Raw genomic sequence first — 26,785 nt, forward strand, 5'->3', positions numbered from 1 at the left:
TTGCAGAATACCTTCAAATACTTCAGGACTTGTGCTAAATCACGAAATACTGATTAACATTACAGCCCTCTAGTGCGTATCTACTATAACTTCTGCAATTATTTTAGAAAGCACGTGGCATTCTTCCTACTTCATAGCACCCTCCCTCCCCCCCACTTAGAAATGACATGTATGCTATGGCAAACCAGCCCAGCTATGGAGAGAGAACTGATGTTGTTTGCACCGAGAACCAGCCTGATTCAGGGAGAGGCAGCTTGGGCCAGATAATGCCATTACCAGTGATTTATCTCCTCAGAGTCCTTATTTTGTCCACTAATAACCATGTAAAATATATTTGTGCCTTACATTCACTGATTTTCTGCCTAAAGTCACAGTACATTCCCACCTATGCACCTCAAATATACCACTCTCATTGGCCTAAAAAAACGCTAGGGGTTTTTTTTTTATTATTTTTAATTTGGTAGTGTCCAAGTGTGGAAAAACAAGGAACTAAAATTCCTTTTTGACAGTTAGGCAAGTGTTTCAAATATTCCCATTTAAATATATACTGTCCCATTTCAAATCCTGAAGCTCTTCTTCAATTTGAAGACAGCTGATTTTTTTTTTTTTTTTAAATTTTCTAAGTGGAGCAGTGTACTTTATTTGGTAAGAATGCAAAAGGGTGTTTTTTGGTTTTTTGGGTTTTTTTTACATCAATTTGAATTCATAATATGCTTCTAAATTACCAAACCACTGTGAATTTAGAACCTGCTGTGAGGTCAATTTCACAGATGATGAAAATTGAACAGAAAGGTGCTTTTGTGAAAAGTAAGCATTTAAAGGTGAATCAGGCAAGAAAATAAAACAGTTGGAGAAAGCAGCTCAAAACACTGGCTCTTCAGACTAATACCTTCAGAGAAATAGTTTCAATCCTATTATCACATGGAAGTATTTTACGCCCTCAATGCTACTATTTCTTCAAGATGAGGTAGCACAGTGGTACAAGGATGTTCAGTGAATGGTGATGCTATTTGATCTCTGTGAAGAAATGGCCAAACATCCCAACTCCACCCACCAGCCCAATTCTCCAGCCCACAGCAAATCCATCCAGTGTGCCCCCTCCAAGTCTCCCCTCCCCATCACAGTATCCCCTGACGTCTTCTACATTGCACAGCTATTGTGGCAAAGAGCAGCGGAGGTTATGGCTGGTTCCACAGCTGACTGGATAGCAGGCTGAGGGGAGAAGAGCTACCGCAGCATCACTTTGGGCCTCCCTTCTAGCCACATATTCAGAAAACTAATTTTATCAAACTTTTAAGGAACTGAATTATATTAAGAGTGTTTCCCTGTCAAATGAAAGAAGAATTGATAGACTGGCATCATGACTGCAACAGTTAAAGTCTCTCAGGAAATCAGACTAGCACCATACCTATAAGCCTTCTCTAACAGCAATTCACTCTTTCCTCTTCCACTGATCACTGCCAGCAGTAGCTGAGAAGTGTTAGAAAAATGTGTTGAAAAATGTGTTGCCCTCTCTAATCAAGTCAGCTTAATACACTTTTTATCTGATACATCTTACTATATTAGTAGAATGAAATTCCAAGGCAACAGAGTTCATTTACAGGATCTATATCACACCAAGTTGTTCTCCTGCATTCTATTTCTCCTTATTTCCATCATTTTTAGTCCAAGCATTCCAGATTTTGGTAGTAGAAAAACTTTACCAAAAATTCCAAAGCAGAGTAATCCGGTATTCTTTTAGTTTTGGCAGAACTGCACAATATCTCAATTGTTTCAGCCTGAAAGCAGAACTAAATGTAATTTGGCCATTCCTTTACTCTCAAACTAATTTTTAAGGCAAGGCTAAGGACCACTTCACACCCTTACCAGATGATGGTGAGCACTCCTGTGACAAAACTCTTTCCGTTTCTCCCCAGCAAAGAGATTAATTCTCAGCAAGCACAACACATGTGGAATACATTCTTTCCTCACTGCTGCCCAAACAGCTCTCCCAATTGCTCTCTTACAGTTCCATTACCCCACCCACAATAACTAATACACACAGCTTCAAGAGACAAGTCAATGAGACTTGGTGTTTTCACACGGTTGAGTACAATGTTTTAATTCATAGCTTCCAAGTTGTTCTTCCCCTCTGCAGAGACCTGTATCATACCACACTCAGAGAAATCTAGGTATGAAGAAAATAATAAGATGCTGGGGGTGTGTGGTGGTGGTGAGCAACAGTTCATATATACACGCGTGTGTGTAAGCATATACACAATAATAAATCTAAATTTCTAATTCCAATCAGCACAAGCATAAACGCTTCTACCAGGTAGCTGTAGCATCACATGAAAGCCCCGCAGCTCTCTCCCTTTTCTCCCTCAGCATCTGGATTCAAGAGTACACACATTGTGCGTTTCAGTATGGAGATCAGCCTTCCAGATTGGATTCTCCAGGGAACAAGGCTACTGTTACTTCTTGGAGATTAATTTTCAGAATCAGGCCAGTATTAGCTAAACTACAGTTGCTACTAGCTGAAAGGAAATGTTAATTCACATCTATTTCACCTGCCTGCTTTAATAACTGTCTTTATCCTTCTGTTACAGACTAGATTTTTCACCAACAGCCCAGCTAACAGAAACATTATTTTCCTTAAGTTTTCATCCTTTCTCAGCTGGGGCTCCTGGAGCTTTTTTTAAGAACCAGGAGTACCCAATTTTATAAAATGTATGGGTTCCTTTTTTTTTAAAAAAAAAAAATTATATGTAAAACTCCCCAGGTTTACTACACTGACTTAGACATTGCTGTGATGTTTTTGATCTATAAAACTCAGTTTCACTTTAAGGCCTACTAAACAGTATTTCTTCTCTCTGCATTTAACTGAAGCTGAAAAGATAATGAAGTTACTAACTTCCATGATCTGCTTATTTGTAGAACTACTGGTCAAGTAAAAAGACCTCACTAACATGATGTGTTAAAATTCTACCTGTGGCTAACGTTTGTCTACTTACTTGTACCTTTATTAAGAACTGCAAATGGAGAATTTGTAATTAATAGAAAAGTTGAAGGTGTGTTTCAGATCATCAGTAGCTACGTGAAAGGAGCACAGAGACCACAGAAGATGTATGAAATGGTCACAGTAAATGTTGTGACTACTTTAGTAGTACCACTACATAATATCATCATGAATTTAAAGTAGGGAAACAAAATAGTTTTGGTGCCTGATTGAAGAAGCACAACCATGAACTTACTCAATTTTGATTCATATGAACTCACATCATTCTGATTCAATAGAATAATTATTAAAACTAAAAATGATCCTTATCTCAGTCATGCAAGATTCATATGAATTCTTCAATGTTCTTATTTCCAGTGATGTTTTACCCACAACTGATGGACCTTGTAATAGATGAATTTCTGTTCAAACGGGGATTAAAAACCCAAAACAACAAAAAACCAAACCAACCACCATGGAAATTGCACCGTCCTTACAAACCACAAAATGTTGATGTGTTCTAAAAATATTTCATCAATACTTTTTTTTAAATGTAAACAGGTTTTCATATCACCTATACTTATTAGTTTGCACAAGTTAACATTTCTTCCAGCAAAACCTTTATTTTCCCCTATGCTGACATTAAAATACAACTAATAACAAAGGGTAATAAATTACTTCATTATGGGCTCTGAAAATATTTGCTGCCTCAGACTATAACGGAAGCTGAAGAATTATTTTCCTATGTGTATGTGAGGACATAGGTAAATATGAGCACTCTGTCCAAGATCTACAGTAACTACACTGGATGCAAATTTTCTTTAAATGCAGTCTCAAACAACTAGTTGTTGCCAGTTGGTAGACTTTTAACTTGCTGTGCATATTCAAATTCTTCAGAAAGGTATCAGCCCTGTCCACAAATCATCAGATTTTATGCCACTGTGTTACACTACACTGGTTTTAAGTAGAAACACTGAAAATTCATAAATGAGATAGAATGAAATTTGCTTCGTTTTGTTTCAGCAAGGCTGAGAGTAAAAGCAAGCTGATGTTCTAGCCATTTATCTTCTTTCTTCTGTCAGATTCTCGCCAGCCTTTCCAACCAACCAGCCAAATTATCATCAAAAATGCAACAAAAGTATTTAACTACCAGTATATGTCAAAGTAAAGAATAACTTGAGTGTGGTGTGACCTTCTGACTTCATATAGAAGCTTGGTGGACCAAAAATTTTATTAAGATTTCTAGACCTTAACGGTGGCAAAAAAAAAAATTCCAAGTACATTTTGAGTATCAGCCTAACAACACAGGCTGTAGTTAGGACAATTTAAAGAGAACACTAAAGAGCACAGCATTTGAGCTGAACACAATTATCTTTGAATCCACATGGGCTTATTTTCCTGTTAAATGAAACTACCAGAAGACATTAGATAAACCAACAGATTTCTATTCGGTTTATACAATTAATCTCAAATTGTGCCACAGAGCTGATAGCTTCCTTTCCCTTCTCTCTTCCATGCAACGTTCAGTTTCTTTTTTGAAACTAGATTACAAATGTTTCTTTTGTAACTCTCAGAGTGAGAAAGCCCAATGTTTTAGTCTGTGTAGTTACTACCTGTCATTCCAGCGTAGCCTTACATTTCTATTTAGAATTTACAGTTGCTTCAAGAAATAATTCCAAAAGCAAGTTTCCAGTTGCAGGAGGGATACAAGCAACGTTTACAGTTCTGCTGACTTTGTATTCACAATACAGATTAAAAAAAAAAAAAGTTCTTAAAATTTAATAAGACTAGCAACACAAGCATCAGGATTTTAAGAAGTCTGACAGCAACAAATTTACTCTTGGAAATTAAAGGCTGTAGAAAAGGGATAGTCTTAACTTGAAAAACTACATTGCTACTACTGGCATAAATAGGCCCTACAGTTTCAGTATTTCTTACATCCAGTTCTTACATCAATTTCTTATATCCAGTTGTTTGGGGTGTTGGTTTTTTTTCTTTCAACAAACATCTGATCAAAGCAAAGGGAACATCTGCTGCAGAAAGTGTCTGATGAAGTCAACTGCCAATCTAGAGCTGTCCAAAAGCTTAAGACGTTCTAGACAGACACCTATTATTCTGCTTCCAATTTCCCACCATCTCAGATGTTTGTTTGCACAAAACCCAAATCCATTACATACCTGCAAAACTCGTTCTTCCGGGATGACACAAATAGGTCCATTTGTTTTGGTTAACAGTATGAAGTTTTTGGCTTGCAACAAGACAGAAAAATTCTGTCTAAAAGTCTCACAAACAACAGAAGTCCTACCTAGACAAGACCAGTATCTTCTCTCAGTATTTTTAGAACTAGGAATTCAAAAAGGTACCCTCAAGGCTATTGGATTAAAGTACCCAGTATCTTGTTGGGTGGTTTTTTATTTCCTCTTTTCAAATAAAATGTAATGGGTAAGTTGCAGAGTGAAGGTTAAAAACCCCCACCCTTCACAGAGCAGGGTAAAAATGATAAAAAATGTATAAATACAAAAGTTGTAACATTTTTATTACCCTGTTTCAAAACCAAAGCATTTTCAGTGTGACAAATAATGCTTTAAAACATGATGAACTGAAGCAAAAGGTTATCCTTATTTTACAAGGATGAGCAAAATACAACCTACAACGTGCCCAATCTATTAGAAAAGCCAGGTTTTATACTGAAATATCCAGTAATTCAATTTAGAAAGCAGTATTCAAGTGTTTCTGTTGCTCTGAATGACAACAAGAGCTCTGAAGTCTAATACTCCCAGATACAAGCTGAGAAACTGTATTGTATCTGAAGCTGCAGTTGTTAAGTCACAATATAAAAAAGGGGTATTTATTGCTCAAATAAAAAGAGCTTTTAAGCTTGTTAAAAGAAATGGGGCAAATAAGCATTATTCTCATATAAAACTGGTACGGCGCAGAGGAACAAAATGCACTGACCATCTGACTTTGCTGTCTTCGACATAAGGTCTGCTGTTCTCCACTAATTCAGCAAATAACTTCTACAAAACTTAACCTTTACAACTGTATCTCCTGTCACTGACAAAAATACTCATAGAAACAAAAGAACAACCACATTTTAAAAGATGGGTTAGCAACCTGTAAGCATGCTTAGCAAGACTACTTTATTGCAGATAAGAGAAGCAACCTGCGTCTCATTTTAAACACCCCTCCCACATTCTCTAACTTCTACCTTAATAAACCTTAAGGAAAGAGGAGTACTGCAGTGATTGCTTAATTCTCTCCAGTCCTCTTCAGGTAGATAATGCAAACTACTGAGCTTACTGAAGTTCAGTTCATTTGGCGTTTTTTTGGGGGTGGGGGCTGGTTTTGTTTGGGTTTTATTTTTTAAAAACACAAACCCGCCAGTAACTATTCACTAAAGGACTTGCACCGTGCAACTCAACCTTCAGATGAAAAGTGTATTTACACTACACAATGCATCTCAAATGGTCATTCAAAGCCAACCTATGAGCAAGAGCTTTGAACCTATGTAAAGAAATCTCTACGCTTGACAGCCCGTTTCTGAATTATATTCCATTTCGTACAGGGTAGGATGGGGAGAACTACAATGAAGAAAAATCGTTCATTAGAGATCCTTAGCCTACATTTCCCTCCCAACACTTAAAACCTAAATACATTTTTCTCAAAAACAGTGAAAGTTACTTGAAACTGGCCCACAAAAGAAAAAAAAAAATCTGGCAAAGGCTCTCCCCTCCCTTTTGAAAAGACGTACAGTCATTATTCCCTCAGCTCAAGAATATCTGGATCAATTCAAACACCTCTTTGACTAGAAGTCATATAGTCCCTGAAATGGAAGCACCATCAACCCAGCTTGAATTTCTGAAGCTGTAATCCTGAACAGAAATGAATGTGGTGGTTCATAATGTCGAGGCTGCACAACAGGGTCTGTTTGGCATCACTGCTTACAGGGAGTCTTTTGCTGCAAAGCACCTATCAGACGATCTTAAATACTTAACAGTCTTCATGAGTACAGATGAAGCTTATTGCATACTTCCTGATATTTCCCAGCTACTGGTTCTGTAATCATTACACTGTTAGTAGCAGGCAGCACAGTTCTAAGTCAAGATTAACTTGAGTTAATGTGGGGCTGCCCCATTTAGGGAGTTGTAGATAACCTACAATGCTGCAAACTCCACCCAGAACAAAAAGCAGCATAGGATTCACGCTACAAATCAACCTTCCTCAACTTCAACCAAAGCTCAGTAAAACATTTCAGCTGCTCAGCTGTAAGGTTATGAAGAAATTAATCCCAATTATTTTAAATGGACTTGAAGAAAAGTATGAGGCATGACTAAATGTATTACCTTAAGTTCATCTGGCACTGAAAGAAGCTGGCATACAAAGGTGCTAGGTAAGTATAAGGCATCTAAAGAAAAGAGAAAACCAGCAAGGAAAGCACTACACCCTGTGATAACACAAAGGGCATAGTGGAGGGAAACAGCAGACAATAGTATCAATGCAGTCTTGCATTAAGAAACAAAACCTAAACACAAGAGGCCTGTTATACCACTGTCATCCTTAAATTCTCTGCTTGACATTTTTGCCTGCATTTGAAAACATGTAAGCTGTAACTTGGAGGGGGAGGGGGGGCCCGAAGCCTTTGACTCCAGAGCCACAGACCAGGATAACTAACTGCTCGCTGTTTACCCATAAAATCCCATGACAAAACAAAACCCTTTAGGAGGACAAGTCAAGCTATATTGAGCTATAAAGCTCAATAACAAAATAAAAGTACACTGAACATACAATACTCTCGCAACATGCTAAGAAACCACAAGCAATTATAACCAGATGTCTGAGTGTAAGGATATGAATACTGTTCATAAAACTGTAGAAAATAAGGAATACAACACAGCAACATCAATAAAAGTGTCTTAATTAAATGAAAGCTGCTAAAACACAGCACACCTCCCAGAGTAACATTTCCTTCATAAAAATTTGGATTTAGTGACAAGATGTTCCCCAATCTACAGTGGTAAGTTGACAGAAACACTACGTAAGAAACTAGGCCATCTAAGTGTAGCAATGCTGTTTTTCCCTAGCATCAAAATGAAGGTGAGGAGGCCATCTTGCTTTTCTGGAAGAAGGTCATGTTCCCCTGCCCACACTCGTTAATAAGTCCTTAAGATTTCAAACTATCAAAGCTTTTATTTGAGATTCAGTAAGAGTCTGTTTACTCTGTAGTCAATGAAACTGCAGAACAGGCAAAAGCAAAGCAATATAAAAAAAAAAAACAGTAAATGAAGTATTTCTCTTGTTCATGTCATCCTTATACTTTTAAGGCCATGTTAGTTCTAGAACGTCTACAGGACAGTCTTTATCAAAAGGAGATAAGCGCAGCTGAATATAAATTTATGTATACCTGATTCTCTGTTCCTGCATAACAAAAAGCTCTTTTTATAAGCCGTCAGCGAGATCAACATTTCTGTTCCAAAACTAGGGGATGGGCAGGATGGTAGGAGGTGGACACAATGAGGAAGCAGGGAGGGAAGAGTCAGCCAAAGTAGCAGAAAACAGGGAATTATATTAGTCCTCAAAGTTCTGAGAAAAAAGGATTCCTACAATAATCTTTCTGCAAAAATTTGCATTTTCTCTACAGATAGAATAATATCTGCCTATAAAACCTATACAAGTTTCCAGATACAGCTACAGTACACTGAACCTTAACTATTTATACTACTTTAAAACTTACAAAGATTAAGGGAAAAAATTCTTCGGGATGACCCTAAATTTGAGGGGGGGCTTTAAAGGGGCATATGAGCAATTATAAGATACATTCGCTCTGTTACCTACGTAAAATGTAAAATAGATGTATATTTATTAATAAAGTTCTTTATTGTGCTTGTGAAGGACAAGTTCTACATCCATCACTTCTCATTTCTGATGTTCATGTAAACCCAATAGCTAGAGTGTAAGTTAAAAAGCAAAGTCTGTAAGTCTTGTTTGCACAGCTCTTTCCTTTTGGTAATGGCAGCTTCAATGCAAGTAGCACCCAAACTTCTGCATTTGGAATTTCAAATGATTTAACCAAAAGGACTTGTGAGTTTTAGGAACAATCTTGTGAAATTTTTAATCTTCACGAAAAAGGAATGACACTGGATAAATACTTATGCATCTCAGGCATAAACTCAGTAACATTTGTGAGAATATAGATGAAAATAGCAGAGGTTTGGTATGAGTAGTTACAGAATTCCTCTTCAGTTTTCAAAAACAACAGACAATACAAGATTTTGATTCTTAAATTTATTTTTAGCAGGATGTGTGTACTAATGGATGGTGACATCATTAGAAGATAGGTCCATGTCCACCACCTGCAACAGAAGCTAGACAGATGTTAAAGAAAACAATTTAAGAGTTAAAGATGACACTACTTACCCAGAGCAGACTTATGAAAGCCACCTAATAAACAATATGTTAGCTTTTGGTGCAGACATGATAGCTCATATTTTTCTGTTGACAAAATTGTCAAGATTTAATGCGTACATTACCTTGATTTTGATGGGAATCATGCACTTCTGTTTAGAAATAACTATTAGAGAAACTCTTATTCTTAAAAACCTACTCATGGAAAGATTGGTTATTCAAAGTTACTTACCTGTAAATTTTCCTCAGAAGATAAATGATCTGCACATTTTGGTCTAAAGCTCCCATCTAAAGTTTAAAGTTAGCAAGAATTATCTGAGAATTCAAATACTAATACTATTAAACCAGGTCAACAGCAGGTAACTTTTCCAGATTCCACTAAGACTACAACTTGCTTCTTACTATATCTGGGTGTTTGACAGATCATTAATGTAGGATCTCAGCAATATACTCAGATTGATGATGCTAATTCGAGAAGAAATGAAGACTCTGTATGTTACAACACAGAGACCATGTTATACTCAAAAATGTGGATAGCCAGAAGTCTAACAAAGGCAACAAGCTTGTCTCAAACAAATTTCACCAGAAATTAAGCTTGAGCAGCAAAACCTAGGGACAGACAGTTTAGGAAATACAATCTCAAAGAACTGGGTGACAAGCTCTTTCCCAGTGCTGTTTCAAATGAGAAGTCAAGAAGCAAGGCTCAACTTGAGGTATGCTATTCCCTAAGACTGTCCCAACGGAGGATTAGCAGAGTCCTTGCTTCAGAAAAAAAATGCATCCGGCTACAGGTATTTGATATTTACATTAGAAGACAGCTGTTTGTTAAAAACAGCCAACCAACCTACCTACCTAAGTCAGCTGACCCTACAAGTATCATGAAAATGTCCTCAACTTACATGTCAAAATTTCAGAATGTTTATCAGCCTAGACCTCCCAAACCAAAAGGCACTACTGGTAGTAAGCATAAAGTCACTTCACTCATCTTAATACAACTTCAGAAACTTGGATTTAAGGTTCTTGCTCTTTACAACCTCTTGACTCATAGAACTTTTAGTACCCTGGGTTGACACCATCTTGGCTTGTAATTTCCTTTACTAGTAACCTGCATTTATACCCATACTGATCAGCCTAAAAACATTCCTAAAACCAGCATACCTCAACATCCTAGGACTTCATCTGTTTAAAACACTGCTACAGACACTGTAGACCACCTCCTGCTTTCTAAAGACCAGCCTCTGAAACTAGTCTGAAACTGGAAGCGTGCTGTATTAGAATGATATTCTTTAACAGTTTAAATAATTCAGCCAAGAAATCCAGTTTTAAGAATCATGACAGCCTGGGAATAAGCAATGCTTTCTCTTGCAGTCATGAACTCTTAAACCTAGTAATATTAGGAAATCAAAATGATTTGTATTTGTTGAAAGCAATCAACAAAGGTAGAACCTGTTCACAGCTGCACTTCATTTGTAATTTCTGAAAATTTTAGCTCTCTTGTTTGTACATAAGTATAAATCTGTCTTAAGGACTAAGTCACTGGCTTCCGAGCAACCCACTATCCCAGTGGTCTACTACACTTGAACAGGGTCTAATTGCTGGTAATTCTCAACATAAAGAAGTGTCTCAATCAGTCCTACAGTGGTAGGGAATTGTCCTTCAAACACATTACACACACACACAGAGGGAAGGTAGGACAGGTGACAAAAAGCTTAAGGCTTCCTGTTCTTTAATCTTCCAGGTTCCATTGTGCAGTTGGATCAGTTGCTACTGCACTCTGCACTACCATGCATACCATCTATCTTAATGAAGATGGCTGATATTCTTCCCACAGGATAAACACAGTGAAGCTGATAGGAAGAACCTTCATCAAATATTTTTCTGTGAGGCATAGGGCAAAAGAAGGAAGTCAGGAAATATTGCACAACTGATTTGAGTGATCACCTCAGATACATTGTGAACAGCATTTTCTGGAACAAAGACCACAAAATCTGTAACTGAAGTTACAGAAGGGTAAAGAAACAACTGAATGAAGACAATATTCTTGATAGGCCTACATGGTGAAAACCTGAAAAGCAATTAATTTATGCACCCTGTATGCATATGCTGCAGTTACAGGGCATTGCAACTGCTCAGCTATCAGTCCTTGCAAAAGGATGCAGCTTCAGTTCTATTACTGTAATACCCAAGTTATTGCTGGCACCTCTGTCTCAAAGCTGAGACAAGGGATTTGGGAAGCAATGTACATGAAATTATGGACCTATTTAGAATATATGGGATGTTCAACAGGAGGTTTGACAGTATTACATGGCAGGAAGGGAAAACAGATTACTGGTAATAGCAAAGAACAGAATAACTTAGGGGATCATTTGCTCACAATGAGCTGTTTGCTCCACATCCTTCTTTTATTAATCATTTGTCCTGTCCTAATGGTGCCTGTACTGCTAACCAGCTGCGTTAGAGGCTGTAGAAGCTAAAACTACATTGTATTGGGTTTAATGAATGCTTGAATCAGGTTAAAAACTTGTACTGAAACCAGTAATGAAATTCTTATCCTTTAAATGGCTTCACAAACCTATGACTTCCAGAAAGATCATCCTATTCACTAACAGGATTATTACTAAACAATGTAATAGGTAGCTAAGACTTACAACAATGAATGAACGAGAAAAAAAAAAAAAAAAAAAAATCACCCCATGAAGAATTAAGTTTGTACCATTCAAGGTAAGACTTGCTACCTGCACTACTAAAACTAAGTCTGTACATATAATGAAGACTGAATAGGCTAAAAACCAGAAAGACACACACTGAAGTGATTACAGTTGCGACATTACCTAATGTTGAGCTGGTTTAATAGATTTAGAGCACTAGAACCAAAAGAAATTTTGTTAATAGCGTGCTGGAAGCAAAGACTTAACAGTGGCAATTAAATATTTACCTTTGGAGAGAAAAGTTGTTTAGGCAAACTAAAAACATATGCAAGAACAAGCTTTAGTGAAGAATGGACTAAAACAAAAAATTACGCACTTCCAGCTTATGTTCTTTCTCTGCAAGGAATTCTTTTTGACAACGGAGAAAGTCTGACAACATTCGAGTTAGCTGTTTTCTATCATCTATTTCAGCTGCCAACCTGCCATTGTAATCCGCCAGCAACATACATGCATCATCTACCATTTTGGAAAGTTGCTCTCCAGATTCCTTATCTAAAAAAGCAAGCAGAGAAAAACAAGTAAAGCATGATTTCATTATATATTGTTAATTTCTCAGAACAGCATTTCAGTTACTGGGTCCCCAACCCTCACCTGTTATTCTGTCTAACAGGGACACATCTTGGACCTCTATAGGCAAAGAAGCTATTCTCTGATGAACTGCTGCATCCCCAGAGGCAGCGTTTTCTAGTTCTTGTAATGCTCTAATGAGATCTGTGGTCTGAAAAAAGCATGCAAGATTGAGAACTAGTTTAATTCTAGTACAAAACAGTATTTCACAATAAGCTTATGGAAACAATTTGATGGTAACTTTAACATAATTTATGCTATCAGCATTATAGCAACATTCTACCCCTCTCAGACTGAAAGCAAAAGAAAACCAAGCCATTAATTCTCAGAACAACATTGCAGCGTTCCCAGTTTTAAAGGTCACCTTCCTAAAATAGATTTTTCATTTAATTTCTTGATATAGGACTACTTATAAATCTTTTATTTTTGACAGTAGTGAATATTTTACAGTACCTTTCATTTTACTATACATTTTTGAAATTATTTTACTTGTAGTTTTGCTTCACTATTGCATCAGACTAGATCACTGCACTTCTTTTGGAAGTAGGGCTGACGTTCATAGAAGCCCAGATGTCTGTTACAGAGAAACATACTAAATTATGATTATTTGAGGACAGTCATCCCTTGCCATAATAAAAAGCCTTTTGAGATGGGGCAATACCATAACAAAACCCCCACAAGAATTATAAAAGCCATAACAACACAAAGTAGTAAGAACTTTTCCCAACCACCAGGATTGCAATACTGAGAAATATTTTACTGATAAATTGATAACAATCTTATTCTAATACATGTGTTATTTGTTACCACCCTGGAAACAAATGAGAACCTAAAACATAGAAACTAATGCTGAAAGTCTGATGTGGACAAAGCTGGATATATAGTTCATACAGTGTCAAACAAAGTTACAACATGTTCCATTTGTAACCTAAAGTGCTGCGAGAAAGGTTTCGGGTTTCATCCTTGCTCAGAAACAGTACCTCATTAAAAAGAAAAACAGGGAACATTCAAAACCAAGAGTAACTGAAAATTTCTATATCAAAACATATGCAAATAGAGAATTTTATAAACTGCTTCTACCTGTGGAGGGTCAGTGGGAGAACTTCGAGGTGAACAGTTATTTTCATCAACTTTTATCTGTTCATATGTGCGCTTCCTCACCTTCCTCTCTCCATCTAAATGAAAACAGAGGAGTCAGGGAAATAGTATTTCAAACGAGAGACTGAATCTTCATACACACACAAAATACTTACACAACGCTTGCCTAAGTTGTTCTAATACATCATTTTCATAAACAGACCTTTCTTCCCAGATAGAGAGCACTCGGCCAAGGTGTTTCTTACAACTCTCATCAGACTCACTGTTAACAAGGAAAAAAGCAAAAAATCAGCAGTAGGTAGAAGTACAGCACAGCCATATGGTTATCTTTTGTGGAAGAACCTCGGCATACCTTAGCGATATCAAAGTATCCAGAAGTCCAATAATCTCATAAAATAACAAAATCATCATGTTTTAAGAAAAGAAAGCAAAGGCCAGTTCAAGATGAGTTAGCAAGCACATAAAAAGAAAAAAAGGCCAACAACCAATTCTTTTTTTCTGTTTGCTTGCTCAACCTGTAAATCTGTAGGTCTGTAACCCTGTTATGCAAACACTGCAAATAGGTTTGTGTTGCTTCAACACCTGCATCCCATGTAAAAATAAGGATCTAATGGCTGCTGGGGAAAAGCAGATCATGCAACACCAGTAATGAAACATATTAACCTGTTATAGCATATAAACACAGACTAAAAGCAAGTCTTAATTTAAGGTATAGCTAAGTTTTCTAAGGCAACAGGGACTGCATGCAGATGAGTTTACTATTTAACTTCATCAAACAGCATTAAGAATACCCAAGATCAAAGGAACACTGAATTAAATTAAATTAACAAGACCTGAAGTACAGAAATAGCATACAAGGACTGTCTGGGTCAGAAGAGATGAACTGAGGACTTCTCTAAACACCCCTTGAATACAGTATGATGAAGGACACTGCACATAAGTTTACTGTACCTTGAAACATGCTTAAAAGCCTCCACTATTACTGGAGCAAAGTCTTTTGTAAATTCTGGTCCTTTCCTTTTGCTGTTCTGTATGACATCATTGGCCAAGTACAGGAATGTCAGCTTCCTATTTGGTTTTGCTAATAAAAAGAGTGATACACAAGAATAATTAGAAAATTTAGTTCCTCCATCTAACACTTATTTATGCACATTTACACTAAACACAAAACCTCAAATAAAATATGTTTTTCCTATTCTCATTACTGCTTACAACTTTTCACTCAAATTTTCTATTTAAAACCATGAACAGACTCCAGTCACCTACTGGCTTTCTCTCCTTTCTGCTGTAACTTTGCTTAGATTCTTCCTCCTTCATAACATGACACTAGTTTCCTCTAGCACACTCTCAAAAAATAAAACAGAGAAAACCATGATATTCCAAAATATTCCTCAGCCCCAGCTATTTTCAGGTGTCTTCCTGAGCCTTATGTGATCTACGGGTTTGGTAGCCTTCAACGATTTCTTCCAAGTGCTTCAGCTTCCCTTTGAGCCTGCACAAATTTCTTACACCCATGAAGTTCTCCGAGACAAGGAGCTTCACAGATCCACAATCACTCACGTGAAGAACCTCCTCCTTTTGGTTTGAATTTCACTAAGTCATATAACCACCCTTCATTCTCGTATGTGAGCAAAATGAGCAGTCGATCCCCAGTCAATCTTCCTATATCATGGTGACACTCCCCTGCTTTATCTCCTAAAAATTAAATCATTCATGTGCCTGCAGCCATAATATCAAGAAAACATTTCAAAAAAACACTTTCAGGCTGCTGTGATATCTCTCTTCTCCAAGCATCTTACACATTCTGCACCATTCCCACTAACATACAATAGATTACAAGCTTTCAATTTACAAGATGTTTTTAAAAATCTATTTCATGTTTTCTAAGTGTTCCTACTCAGGTATTTTCATTTAACATCACATTTCATCTAATCTTCATTAGTCTACAGGTTTTTTAGAGCTGCAACTCTTGTAACACTTCTAACCCTGTGTTAACACCAGGAAAAACTTTCAATATCAATTACAACCACACAACCTCAGTATGTATGCTCTGACTTTAAAAAGAGGTTTCTCTTGAAAGACAGGATTTAAATGTTTTCTGCCCTCTCAAGGACAGCAACACTGTGGTAAAGCCAACCTAAGATTTCTTAAAACTTGTGCTTAGTTGCCAATATGATTTAGCTTTGTTAATATCTACTCCAAGCTCTCAAACATGCAGAACCACCACCCTCACATACATACAGAAAATTAAATGTTGATATACTTCCATTCAAAGCAAATGTTTTTGAGAATAAAATGTGCGCTACAGAAAAGACTCCTCTGAAGGATTTTCCCCTTCAAGTATTGAATTTTTCCCATCCTCTCGGACAGATATATCCAACAAGTTGAGAGTTCTGGATTAAGCAGGGGGAAAAAAAGAAACAAGACACTGCATTAAAAGTAAAAATGCACCTATCTCTTAGAGTCAAAGCAAACTAAAAAGTGGCAAAAAAGAATTAGTTTGCAAGTGCTGGACACAAGATGGATCTATTAAAAGTCTGCTCCAAACAGTGAAGTCATTACATGCAAACACCCAGGAAATTCATCTATTTGGGTCAAAATCTGGCTAGACTAAAACGTAGATTTTATAAACTTATCCTACTTTATTTCTATATTAAAAACTGACTGACAATATAGCAACACATCCACTCATGTTTCAAGTAAATCATAGTTCTGACACATAGAAAGCTTTGATTTAAAGAGACAATCTCAGAAAACACACCTTGTCTCATATGTGCATGAAAATTACTTAGTATTTACCAAAGATGACTCTGTTCCCCTCTCCCATTTCCTAAATGAGCCCAGAATTAGGATTCAAAAATCTAATGAGCAGGCTGTTCCCCATACTACACCCCCTGAACTGCATGCAGGATAGATCCTTGTCCATCCACCTCACAGAAAAAGCGCCATGTTTTAATCCTCAGCGTTGTAACTCATTTATGACATACCTCAACTTCTGTACTTCCAACAAGTAACCAAATCAGCAGAACAAGTAACCAAATCAGCAGAGCTGGTAAAGACAGGAGATGTATGCAGCGTCATGAAGTCACATGATATTGACTCTCACAAAGGCTAGACTTTATATATTCACTACAGTTAACAGATCAATATACCATGTTTGGAAAAAGCATGCTAAAACCCAGAAAATCACTTTCAAGCTTATTTCCTCTAGTATTACCTTTTCAGCTTCCTACTACAGTTCAACAGAAACAATGCTGCATATAACGAAAAAAAAAATCCTCAAAATACTATTAAGCTATCTGTTGGCTTTAGTTAAAAATTCAACTCATATTCTACCCTTATGTTCACAAAGAATACTGTGAAGTAGCATTTCACTCCTCTTGCTGCAATCAGGCTCTATAAAATCCCAAAGCTAAAAATTATGCCTAGCCTGAAGAAGTGTTCCCTTTCACTTCACAAATCTTCAGGAGTTACATGCTGGCCTACTACTGCCTGCCTTACACATCAGACTAAAGTGCAACGTAACCTTTAGCAACCGAGGTTGACAACTCAGCTACAAAAACCCTCAGTGTTTTATTGCTACTATGGCTGTAAATTAACTATTGAAGCCTAAAATACAAAATTAAATTTTAGAACAGATAGATCTATTCTGAAAAAACTTACATGTTTACAGTATCTCTTTTCAGTATCGGTGACATTAACTTTTCAGCCCTGGACTTTGATATATCTTAGAGCACCAAAATGGATCAAAGAACAGTTTAACTATTTAAAACATCTCCTCAACATATGGCAAGGCTATTAGTAAAAGCACTCAAAGTCAGAAAAAAAAATGAAAGAAAAAAATGTAAGATCTCAAGTTAAAGCAGGATCTGAAAGGCACATGCTGCCAGAGTATATAGTGTTAGAAGCAGCTAACCCACAGCATCTCTGGCACACTAACAATACAGTCTACAAACAAAAAACTGCTAAGAAAGCATCCATGTTGGACCGAGTCATCTTTTCAGAAGCTCTGTGCAGCATTCACGTAACTCTTCTGCTTGTTACAGTTAGATTTACCATTTACCCACCACAGCAGTCACCAAAGCAGCTCCCTGAAGTGCTGGATTCTGAAATATTTTAACAGGTCAACAATGCTGCTCGGTATAAGGTAAGCAGGTTACTCTTAAAGCATCCACAATGTGGGGTTTTTTTCCGACGAGACTAACTGGGATTGGCATCTTGCAACGGAAACTAAGTCTGTCCCAAAAATGTATCTGACATATTTAAATACCAGTGAATACACTGCAGATATTCATGGAATTTCACCCTCTCTCAGGCATACAGGAAGAAAGCAGAGAAACATATATTTCTTACATCCCACTCTAAGATTACAGACTATTGACCCATCTGAAAACATGTATCAGCCTTTAATCTTCTACAGGCCTGCTCTGCTACACTAGCTGACCTTGAATGAGAATATAATTTAACAGGAGATTTCGAGAAAATGGTTATCAGTAGGTTAAAATCCTACAACAGTTATTAGCACTGAACAGTTCCTTTTTTACTGAAGCTCTCTAATATGGATTCAAATAAAGATTTGGCTCAATTGCGTTCAAATTACGTTAGTTTACCTACTCAAATAAAGATTTGGCTCAATTGCGTTCAAATTACGTTAGTTTACCTACATGCAGCAGAATGTCGACACTTCTCCCACAATCCCTGGGACACTTCCTGTGTGATAGCATGCTTCGTGTCTTTGCAAGAGAAGTTACAGGACAACTTTGTAAACACCTGACAAGATTTCAAGCTCCTTATTACAAGACACAACTCATCTTTTTTAAGTCAAGCAGCACTGAAACTTGACTGCAAGATCACTGATCCTTCACACTGAGAGGCAACCTCAATTTTTATGCAAGCTGATTAAGTGCAGCATCTTTGCTAACATAACTGAAAGTGTATCTGTAAAAAGTTACTTGAGAGGCTACCACCAGAAAGGACAATTCAAAGATAATATAATCCATAAAAGGCATGTTGTACAACAAGCAATTAAGAATCTTAACATTTATTAACCTCCTATTATGAAAAAGTTAAGCTAAGCGTTCAACATTGCTGTCAACTGATTCTCCTGGGGAATTTTACCAAGGTTTGAGAACTGATGTTATTTCCTTTTCAAAGAGGAGAATAAGATTACCTATAGAATGTTTGAGGGTCCAAGTATCTTGACTTTGAGTTTGGAGGCTAGTAGACAAAGGGAACACAGCACACAGCCACTGCTGGGAAAGAGGCCATCAGTATTAAATTGCCATCGGGATGCAAGAAAGTTGGTCACAAACCAAGGAAACCATTCCAACACAATTACTCTGCAGAAGCTTCCCACTGCACTTAGCGTATCTTGAATTACGTTAACAGAAAAAAACAATTTCTTTCACTGCCTCACCTGGCTGGTACAATGCCAAAATAGATACGAGTTGACAACAACAACAGTTTCACAATAGAAAAGACACTAAAGTATTCAAAAACAGAATGGTGAAAGACACACAGGTACTGGTAAGATACCAGGACATGAGTAGTACAGCAATAAATGAATAAGGATTTGTACACGCTGCATTCTTTCAAGACTAGTATTAGAGAGTCAACTAGTCAGGCTAGATTATGCAGCCCAAATGTGACTATTTTAAGTGAAAGATTCTTGTATTGCTAATATGTTGCTCCTGACTGCAGGTCAAATCATGTATGTAGCAAATACATTTCTCTAACTTGAGTCAACTTCAAAACTGAAGTTTTGCCTGCTGTTGGCTGATCTCCAAATGTTTTTGCACAAATGAGAAGATTCATGGGCATAAGCAGGAAGGTATCCACAATCACATCTGTCTTAAGTATCTTACTGGCCTCCTCAAGAACACCTACTAACCAGTAAGCCATAGTTTTGTTTCTTTTAAATAAAATAGAGCATTTATTCTCTCAAGTATTATCACACTGGCCAATGACACTATACCACGTAAGTAAAATAATCTTACAACTACCAGTAGAGAAAGGCTCCTTCTCTTGGCAAAAAAATTATACTACATCGTACAGAAAATAATTGCTTTAAATCAGGGACTAGTTTCCTGAAATTCACTTCACATCTGCAGGGCAATGTATTTCTACCACTTTTGGCTGCGGTTCTGCTCCAAAACAGCTGAGTGAGTATCAGAGTAATTCACATATAGTACTGCTTTCAAATTTGGTTTCAACATTGCTAGGCCTTCTCAATTTGCCTACTAAGATATATTCCAATTTGCAGCAGCATTGAGCAACTGCCACCACAAGCACTAGCTTCAGAAAACTGTATTGCATCAACGCCAACAGCTATGAGGACTCAAACACTAGCATATGACCCAGCAGTAGAAGCTGTAGATAGACAGCCATAAATAAGCAAAAATATCCACTTCTTGTGCGGCTGAATGACTTCAACACACCAAAATAAACAAAAAAGTTCACACACAATAAACTGGAACAGCAGGTAAACTGGCAGAGTTGTGCTACAAATATGTCACTCTGTAGCAGCCCAGATGTACTTACACAATTGCAGCTGTCTAAAAGACAATACACAATGGTTCTGCTAACTTGTATAAACTTTGCAGTGATGACACTCATCAGTGCAACATGGGTGGGGTGACAGATGAGAGTCGAACCAAGAGGTCAAGTGATTAAGGGGGGTGGAGTGTGTGTTCAGCATCAGTTTCTAGGACTGACTATCTATGAGATGCCATGTCAGGCCCTGAGGAAACAGATACCTGAATTTGAAATTAGGTTTAAAGATACAACACAACAACTACTAAAACATCACTGGGATGTAAATACCTAACAAGTGCCCGAGCAGACCTGGAAAAGCTAGCAGAAAATGAGCTGACAGGAAAAGAAGGTATTACAGACAACTAACTGGAGCTTAAATTAAGAAGTCCCATATTACCAAACTCAAATATTTAGCAATTTCACTTTATTTTAAGTCAGTACAGCAAGAATCAGATGGAGCCTACTGAACAAGCACTTACTATTCATTCTAGATGGCTGGCTGATACTTTGAATTACAGAACTGAAGTTTTTCATTTCTAAACAGCACACACAAACAACAAACCCCTAGAGCTGCAAAGAATCCTGCAACTAGGGAGCAAGAGATGTATGCGAGAGAACATAACCAATTTGCAAACAAAATTAAGTCAACAGCCTCCATCTCAGAAGACCCTCTTCAAGCAGGTTCCTTGGTTCCTTCAAAGGTTTCTCTTACACAGGCTTACACAACAAAACTGCATGTATAATGCCACTACTTAATTTAAAAAAACACTCACCTGTAAGGCAATCCCTTTATGGACAGACAAAATTAAATAGTTTTAATGGGCCCACCAGCTGCATTTTGGGAATGACTGATATATCCCCATTAATGAATTAGTTGTACTAAACTACTTAAATACTGAGTAAGCTTATGACTGCTAAGTAATTAAATATTTAACTTTGAGTGTTACATTTCATACATCCAAAATCTAGCCGAAGCAGTATCATTTCCCTCTGCGCACACTTTTCAAGGCTTTACAAAATTCTCCCTAACACCATTCGAAAGGTCTCTGTAAAATACTTACGTGATGTGGCAACATTATCGCAAAAGTTAATGCACACAAGTTACTTTGAAGCAATTATGAAACTGCCACAAGTACCACAGTAAAAAAGCCACACTTTTCTAGAATAAAAATCCAACCTGTGCTAAGTTTTTCACGTAAGACATTTACCACAAATGAAGTACTGAAAGAGTACCCCCCCAATTATTTATTCCATAAATCAACTATGAAATTAAAAAAATGCAGACTCATGATCATCTTCAGCCAATGCTAACACAGGCTGTGGCCTAAAGGGGTGATGATACTATTGTCAGTCTCCTTTGTACCAGCACCAGCTTTCCATCAGGGAACTCATATATTTCAAAACTAACTATTGGTTTTGCTGATTTTCAGCAGCAGCACAGCACAAGATACTGCCAGCAAAAAAACATCAAAAATATTTAAAGACATATTTAACCAACAACAGAGTGGAAAAGAAACTGTTCTGTTGTCATTGTAGACCTCTGCTTATCTGTCAAAACAGAAGTCTTTTGTTATTTCATTGCAGTTGTCACTTAAGTTAAAGGTATTCTATTAATCTTTTCTCATCGTTTTACTTATCAATGAACAAAAGATCAGTGAACTACAGAATCTGTTTTCCAATAATCATAACAATAGATAGTAAAAAAAAAACCACTACAGACACTGAAATGTGAAGTACCTTGAGTGACACCCAAGTGGTTTGGCACAACTGCAGCATCAGGAATACTTAACACCCCAGGCAGAGACACCTCAGCACCGATCACCCCACCCCAGCAGCATAATTCATCCATACACTTGCTATTAGCACATATTTGAGGTCAGTCATTAAACAGCCTGTCTCCACACTGAGTCTTTTGAAGCATGTAATATACAACTCCTTATCGTAATTTCATCAAACTACTGGTTGTATAAGACAACATCCTTTCCTTTGAGTATTTGTGACAGTTACTAAGTCACAAATGTTACTAAGTGTCTGGACAATTATCAGTATCAGTACTTTCACAATACAGTAAATTCTAGAATACATCATACAAGCTTTCTTCCAATTTTTTATTATTTCTAAGAATGACCCGATTAATTCTACATGCCAGTACTCTAAGAACTATGTATAAAAGTTATGGTAGTACTAGGAAAAAAAAATACACATGAATATTCCTTCAGGAATCAGTTCCATCAACTGACTTGATGTAATTTTAGCTAAACACGAGTTCAGCAAGACAAATCCAATGTTACGTAACTGCTCCAAGTATGACAAAGACATGCAAGTTTTGCCTGTGCTCCAAGTTTATATTAAGTACAAGAATTCATCAAGGGAATTAATGAAAGTTCAACCACAGAAAACCTGTAGATGAAGGTGCATAGAACTGATGATTTGTAGAGATGCCCTAATACGGGACCTGAACACTACCCAAGTAAACCAAGTAAACAGAAAGGGACTAAAATCTTATGTTGCCTAAGTTATATGCACATTTGAAAAGCTGCCTTTTCACCTCTACTCCAACAGGATATAAGACAATGACTATTTTAAAAATAAAAACAATCTGAACCAAACATTAATGAACAAAAGAGCTGTGATCCTAGTACTTGTTTTCATGAATAACTAAAGACTGATCTGACACAAGACACAAGGGATCTTTTACCAAAACAAAGCATCCAGAAAAAAAATATAGTATCACACTGTACTGTGTTCAACTCTGTTATACAATGTTCTATGGGCCTGAGAGAAACCAGGCTGGAAGGAAGGTCTGGAAACCGGGTTGACAATAGAAAAAGGGTACAATGAACAGAAACTAAACTGAGAAAGGCTAGGTTCACTTCTCAGTCCCAGGACACTACTGGCTAGCAACAGAGGCAGACCATGCCAATAATTTTTGTGCCCATATTCGCCAAATAGAGATCATTTTCCTCTCGGGTAGGAGGAAAATCATATTTCTATGGTTTGGATGGCGGGCAAGTCAGGAGCCTTAAACTTACACTATTTATGGACTCATTGCCAGCATTCTGCTTTGTGATGTTTTATGCAAGTCACTTCACCGCAGCATACCGGTTTTTCTTCTCATCTGCCCCATGCTGTCTGCTTAAGACCACTATACCTTTGGGGATCAGAGACCATCTTAGAATTCTGTGCTGCAATTAGCAAAAAGTTAGTACTAAGGCAAACGTAAGCTGATCTATGAAGCTCAAGTACTACTATCAGAGGTGGAAAATTAAAATACATCCTGTGTATATTAACTATGCCTGCTTCAATGAAGTGGTTGAGGAACAAAGGAAAGAAGCAGCACTTAACACAAGGCCTAAAAAGCCCAGAAGAAAAGGTGCAGGACCTTGAAAGCAACTAAGCTACTCCTACCACAGACAGACTACCACATGCTTTCCACAGACCCTTGAAGGTTTGCTTCCAAAAAGAAGTCACCAGAAATATCTTCTTTGAAGCAGTAAAAGCTGGACGAATTTAACAAACTGAAGATAAAACCAATTATAGCAGGTATACTCATCTGAAGCTCAAAACAGGCTTAAAAGTGGAAGCCAGACACAGAAAGCATATCCATGAGTTCTTAAGATCATTATCCTGAACTCTCAATGCCATCTTCAAACACGTAGCCTGTGTTTCGAACACAGGAAAATTACGCTAATACTAAAACTCTGGCTCTGTGTCAATTAGTTTAAAGATACTTTTCTGATACCATTCAGAATACCAAACATTTAAGTTGGTTGCTTAGAAGGCGCAGATAACATGAAGTGTTTCAGATGCTGATGGAAGATCCACCCATTTGTTCTCGGAACAGGAAAGAAACAGCTTGCAAACATATAGTGAAAATGTTTTGTTCATGAGATGAAATATGCAACCAAATAAGTCTTTCTTTAGGCAACATAAAAAAGAATTTAACTCATCTTTTAAGAGTTAAAAAATAAAACTGCACACAAAAGGCGTATTTTAAACAAAAACACAGTAGCCATGTGAAAACCTACAGAGTTTAATTTCCATACTATACTGTAAAGTTCAGCACTACTTCATACTCAAGATTTTTATTTTAATGATAGTTTGGTCCATTTGCTATGAAGTTATACCCCCTAGCCAAGATGTAGTTCTGATCCAGCCACGCACTCTTTGTATTCCATTACACGTAATTTCTGCAAGTTGACTGTTCCTCTTTGTTGTGTGAAACTAAGGGAGTGTCTCCTCTTTTGTGAAATCAGAATTACTTAGGCTAGAAAAGACCTTTAAGATCAAGTCTAACTGTTAATCTAGCACTGCCATAAATCATGTAATGGTTTAGTGCTATTCTTCCTCTCCACCTGAAAATCTAGCCTTCTACTTTTCCCACTAAAGATCTACATATTAATGGGGCTCCAAAGGAAGCCACTGGAAGACAGCAACATTTCCTAGAGCAAAGCAGAATTCTAGCAAGTGATTCTGCTTTTACTTAAATGAGTTCACTTAAGATCAAATTACTTTCCAGTCAGCTCAAACAAACTTTTATATGCCATTTCCTCCTTTCAGTCCCTGAACCACTCACTGCCTATAGATGCAAGTTCTTTCCTGTTAAAAGGTAAGCCAAGTAAGTCTGCACACTCAACATCAAATTACTCAATACATTTAAAGAAAAACACATTTTTATTATGCTGACATCGGCATTCGCCACCTGACAAAAACAGAAAGTGAAAATCACTTTGGACACACTACATTGCTCTTCCCCCAGAATATTCCCATCCTCAGCTGCCCTACAACAATAATTGCTGGTATGAGTGGGCAAAGCCACCGTGTCCTCAAACTCAAACAATATTACAGCTAACTAGCCATCATTGTAGATGATGACAGGCAATGCCTAAAAGGGGTCGTCTTGGAAAAGCCTTAACTACCAGTATTAAAACAAAAAGCACTGAACCCAGTGCTCTCTGCCTTCCTTCCATTTTCCCACCTTCCTCTCTCCTTCCACAAAAAAGGGAAGATAAAACACAACAAGCCTACTCAGAGATCTTACTGAGGGGGGATAGTGGGATGGGATGACGACAAAAGAGCAAAGAGGAAAAAAAAAAAAAAAAAAGAGGAGAAGCATCTCCCAAGCCACAGTCATCAAAAAACTGAGACCAGGGGTGTAACACTTGCCCCAATAGCTCTATTCTCCGCAGGCGCTAGGCCAGGGCAGGCCAGGCCGCCCGCCCTCTCTTCTTCTCTTCCTCCTTGCCCGGCCCGGCCGGCCGGGGAGCCCCACCATCAGCCTCAGCAGCCACGCACCCGAGGGCGGCCCCCTCCCACCGCGGCCACGCCGGCCGCCGCCTCCCCCACGCCCGCCGCCCCCGAGCAAGGCCCCACCCGGCACCGAGTGCGGCGCAAGGCCCGGCGGCGGCCGTGCCTGCCTCACCTTTTCGCAGCTCCCGCTCCCACACGCTGACGATGAGCGCCGAGTGTTTGCGGTGGTGGATGAGCCACAGGCTCAGGGTCTGCACGCTCTGCTGCGAGTTGCTCAGCTCCGACAGCTTCCGCTCCAGCGCCGCCTCCGAGAACGCCGACATTGCTGGGCCGCGCTCGGCCCCGCCGCCAGCCCTGCTCGGCCGCGCTCAGTCCCCGCCTCTCCGCCCCAGCGGGGGAGGAGCCGGCTGAGCCCCGTCCCTTCCCGCCTCGCCGGCCGCCACTTCCGCGCGCCCCGGCAGCCCGGCGCTAACAAAATGGCGGCGGCCGAGCCTCCCGGAGAGTCGCCCGGCCCCGCCCCCCTTCTCCTCCCTTCCTCACTTCCGGCAGCGGCCCGCCGCGGGGGGGTACGGGAGCCGCTCGTGCCCCAGGAGCGCGCGCGCCGGCCTCGCGTCTCTCCCAGCAGCCTGCGCGCGGCCCCCGGGCGCCACCGTCAGGGCGGGCGGGACGGACCTGGCCCGGGTGGCGGGAGGCTTGCCAGCGCGCGCCAGCCGTGCCTTACCCGGTGACTGCGGAGAGTTCCTGGCGGGCTCCGGGAGGCTGAGGGATGTGGCGCGCCGGAGCAGCTGGGGCCGTAACTAGAAAAGGAGGGGTACGTCAGCGTTTTGCCCTGGGAAATAACGAAAAACCAGACACGAGTAAGGGCCCAGGGCAGCCCAGGCCTGCCCGCGGCCTACCCCTAGCCTGTGAAGGAGCTGCCTGTCACACAGGGTGTGTGGCATTTCACACTTGCAGGTGGACACTTGCTCCGCAAATATGGCTGAGCCTCATTTTTAAAAGCTGCCCCGTTTTAATTTTCACCCCCCTCTTTTTTTCTTTTTTTCCCCAATTTATGGCATTGACAGTATTGTGTAACAGACTTCCACTGTTCAATGGCAATATGAAGCCAAAAGCATTGCCTTTATTGTTTCAAACCTCTCCCTAAAGCTTTATTGAATTCTTGCTAATTCTGCTGTTTTCAAAATGGTGAATAAACATGATTCTCTGCTCACCTTTGCATTCTCTCATATATTTTTATATGGTTTCATCA

General features: G+C 38.6%; 1 protein-coding gene across 3 annotated transcripts in view; it reads right to left on the reverse strand.

Annotated features, from left to right (window-relative positions):
- Positions 1 to 26,045, reverse strand: part of RPRD1A (regulation of nuclear pre-mRNA domain containing 1A) — a 45,958-nt gene extending 19,913 nt beyond the window's left edge. Inside the window, exons 1-7 of one of the 3 annotated variants that reach the window (XM_055798332.1) lie at positions 25,709 to 26,045; positions 14,704 to 14,833; positions 13,908 to 14,014; positions 13,735 to 13,829; positions 12,679 to 12,805; positions 12,404 to 12,579; positions 9,245 to 9,327 (exon numbers count right to left, since the gene is read on the reverse strand). In XM_055798332.1, the coding sequence (XP_055654307.1) occupies positions 9,283 to 9,327; positions 12,404 to 12,579; positions 12,679 to 12,805; positions 13,735 to 13,829; positions 13,908 to 14,014; positions 14,704 to 14,833; positions 25,709 to 25,859 (831 nt within the window). In that variant the 5' untranslated portion in view covers positions 25,860 to 26,045 and the 3' untranslated portion in view covers positions 9,245 to 9,282. Of the gene's footprint in view, positions 1 to 9,244; positions 9,340 to 12,403; positions 12,580 to 12,678; positions 12,806 to 13,734; positions 13,830 to 13,907; positions 14,015 to 14,703; positions 14,834 to 25,708 lie in introns of those variants that run through there. The other 2 variants (XM_055798331.1, XM_055798330.1) reach the window with 2 other exon arrangements.
- Between the last annotated feature and the right edge of the window lie 740 nt (positions 26,046 to 26,785).

Source organism: Falco peregrinus, chromosome 3 (assembly GCF_023634155.1).
Source record: "Falco peregrinus isolate bFalPer1 chromosome 3, bFalPer1.pri, whole genome shotgun sequence".
In the NCBI taxonomy this organism is placed as follows: Eukaryota; Metazoa; Chordata; class Aves; order Falconiformes; family Falconidae; genus Falco; species Falco peregrinus.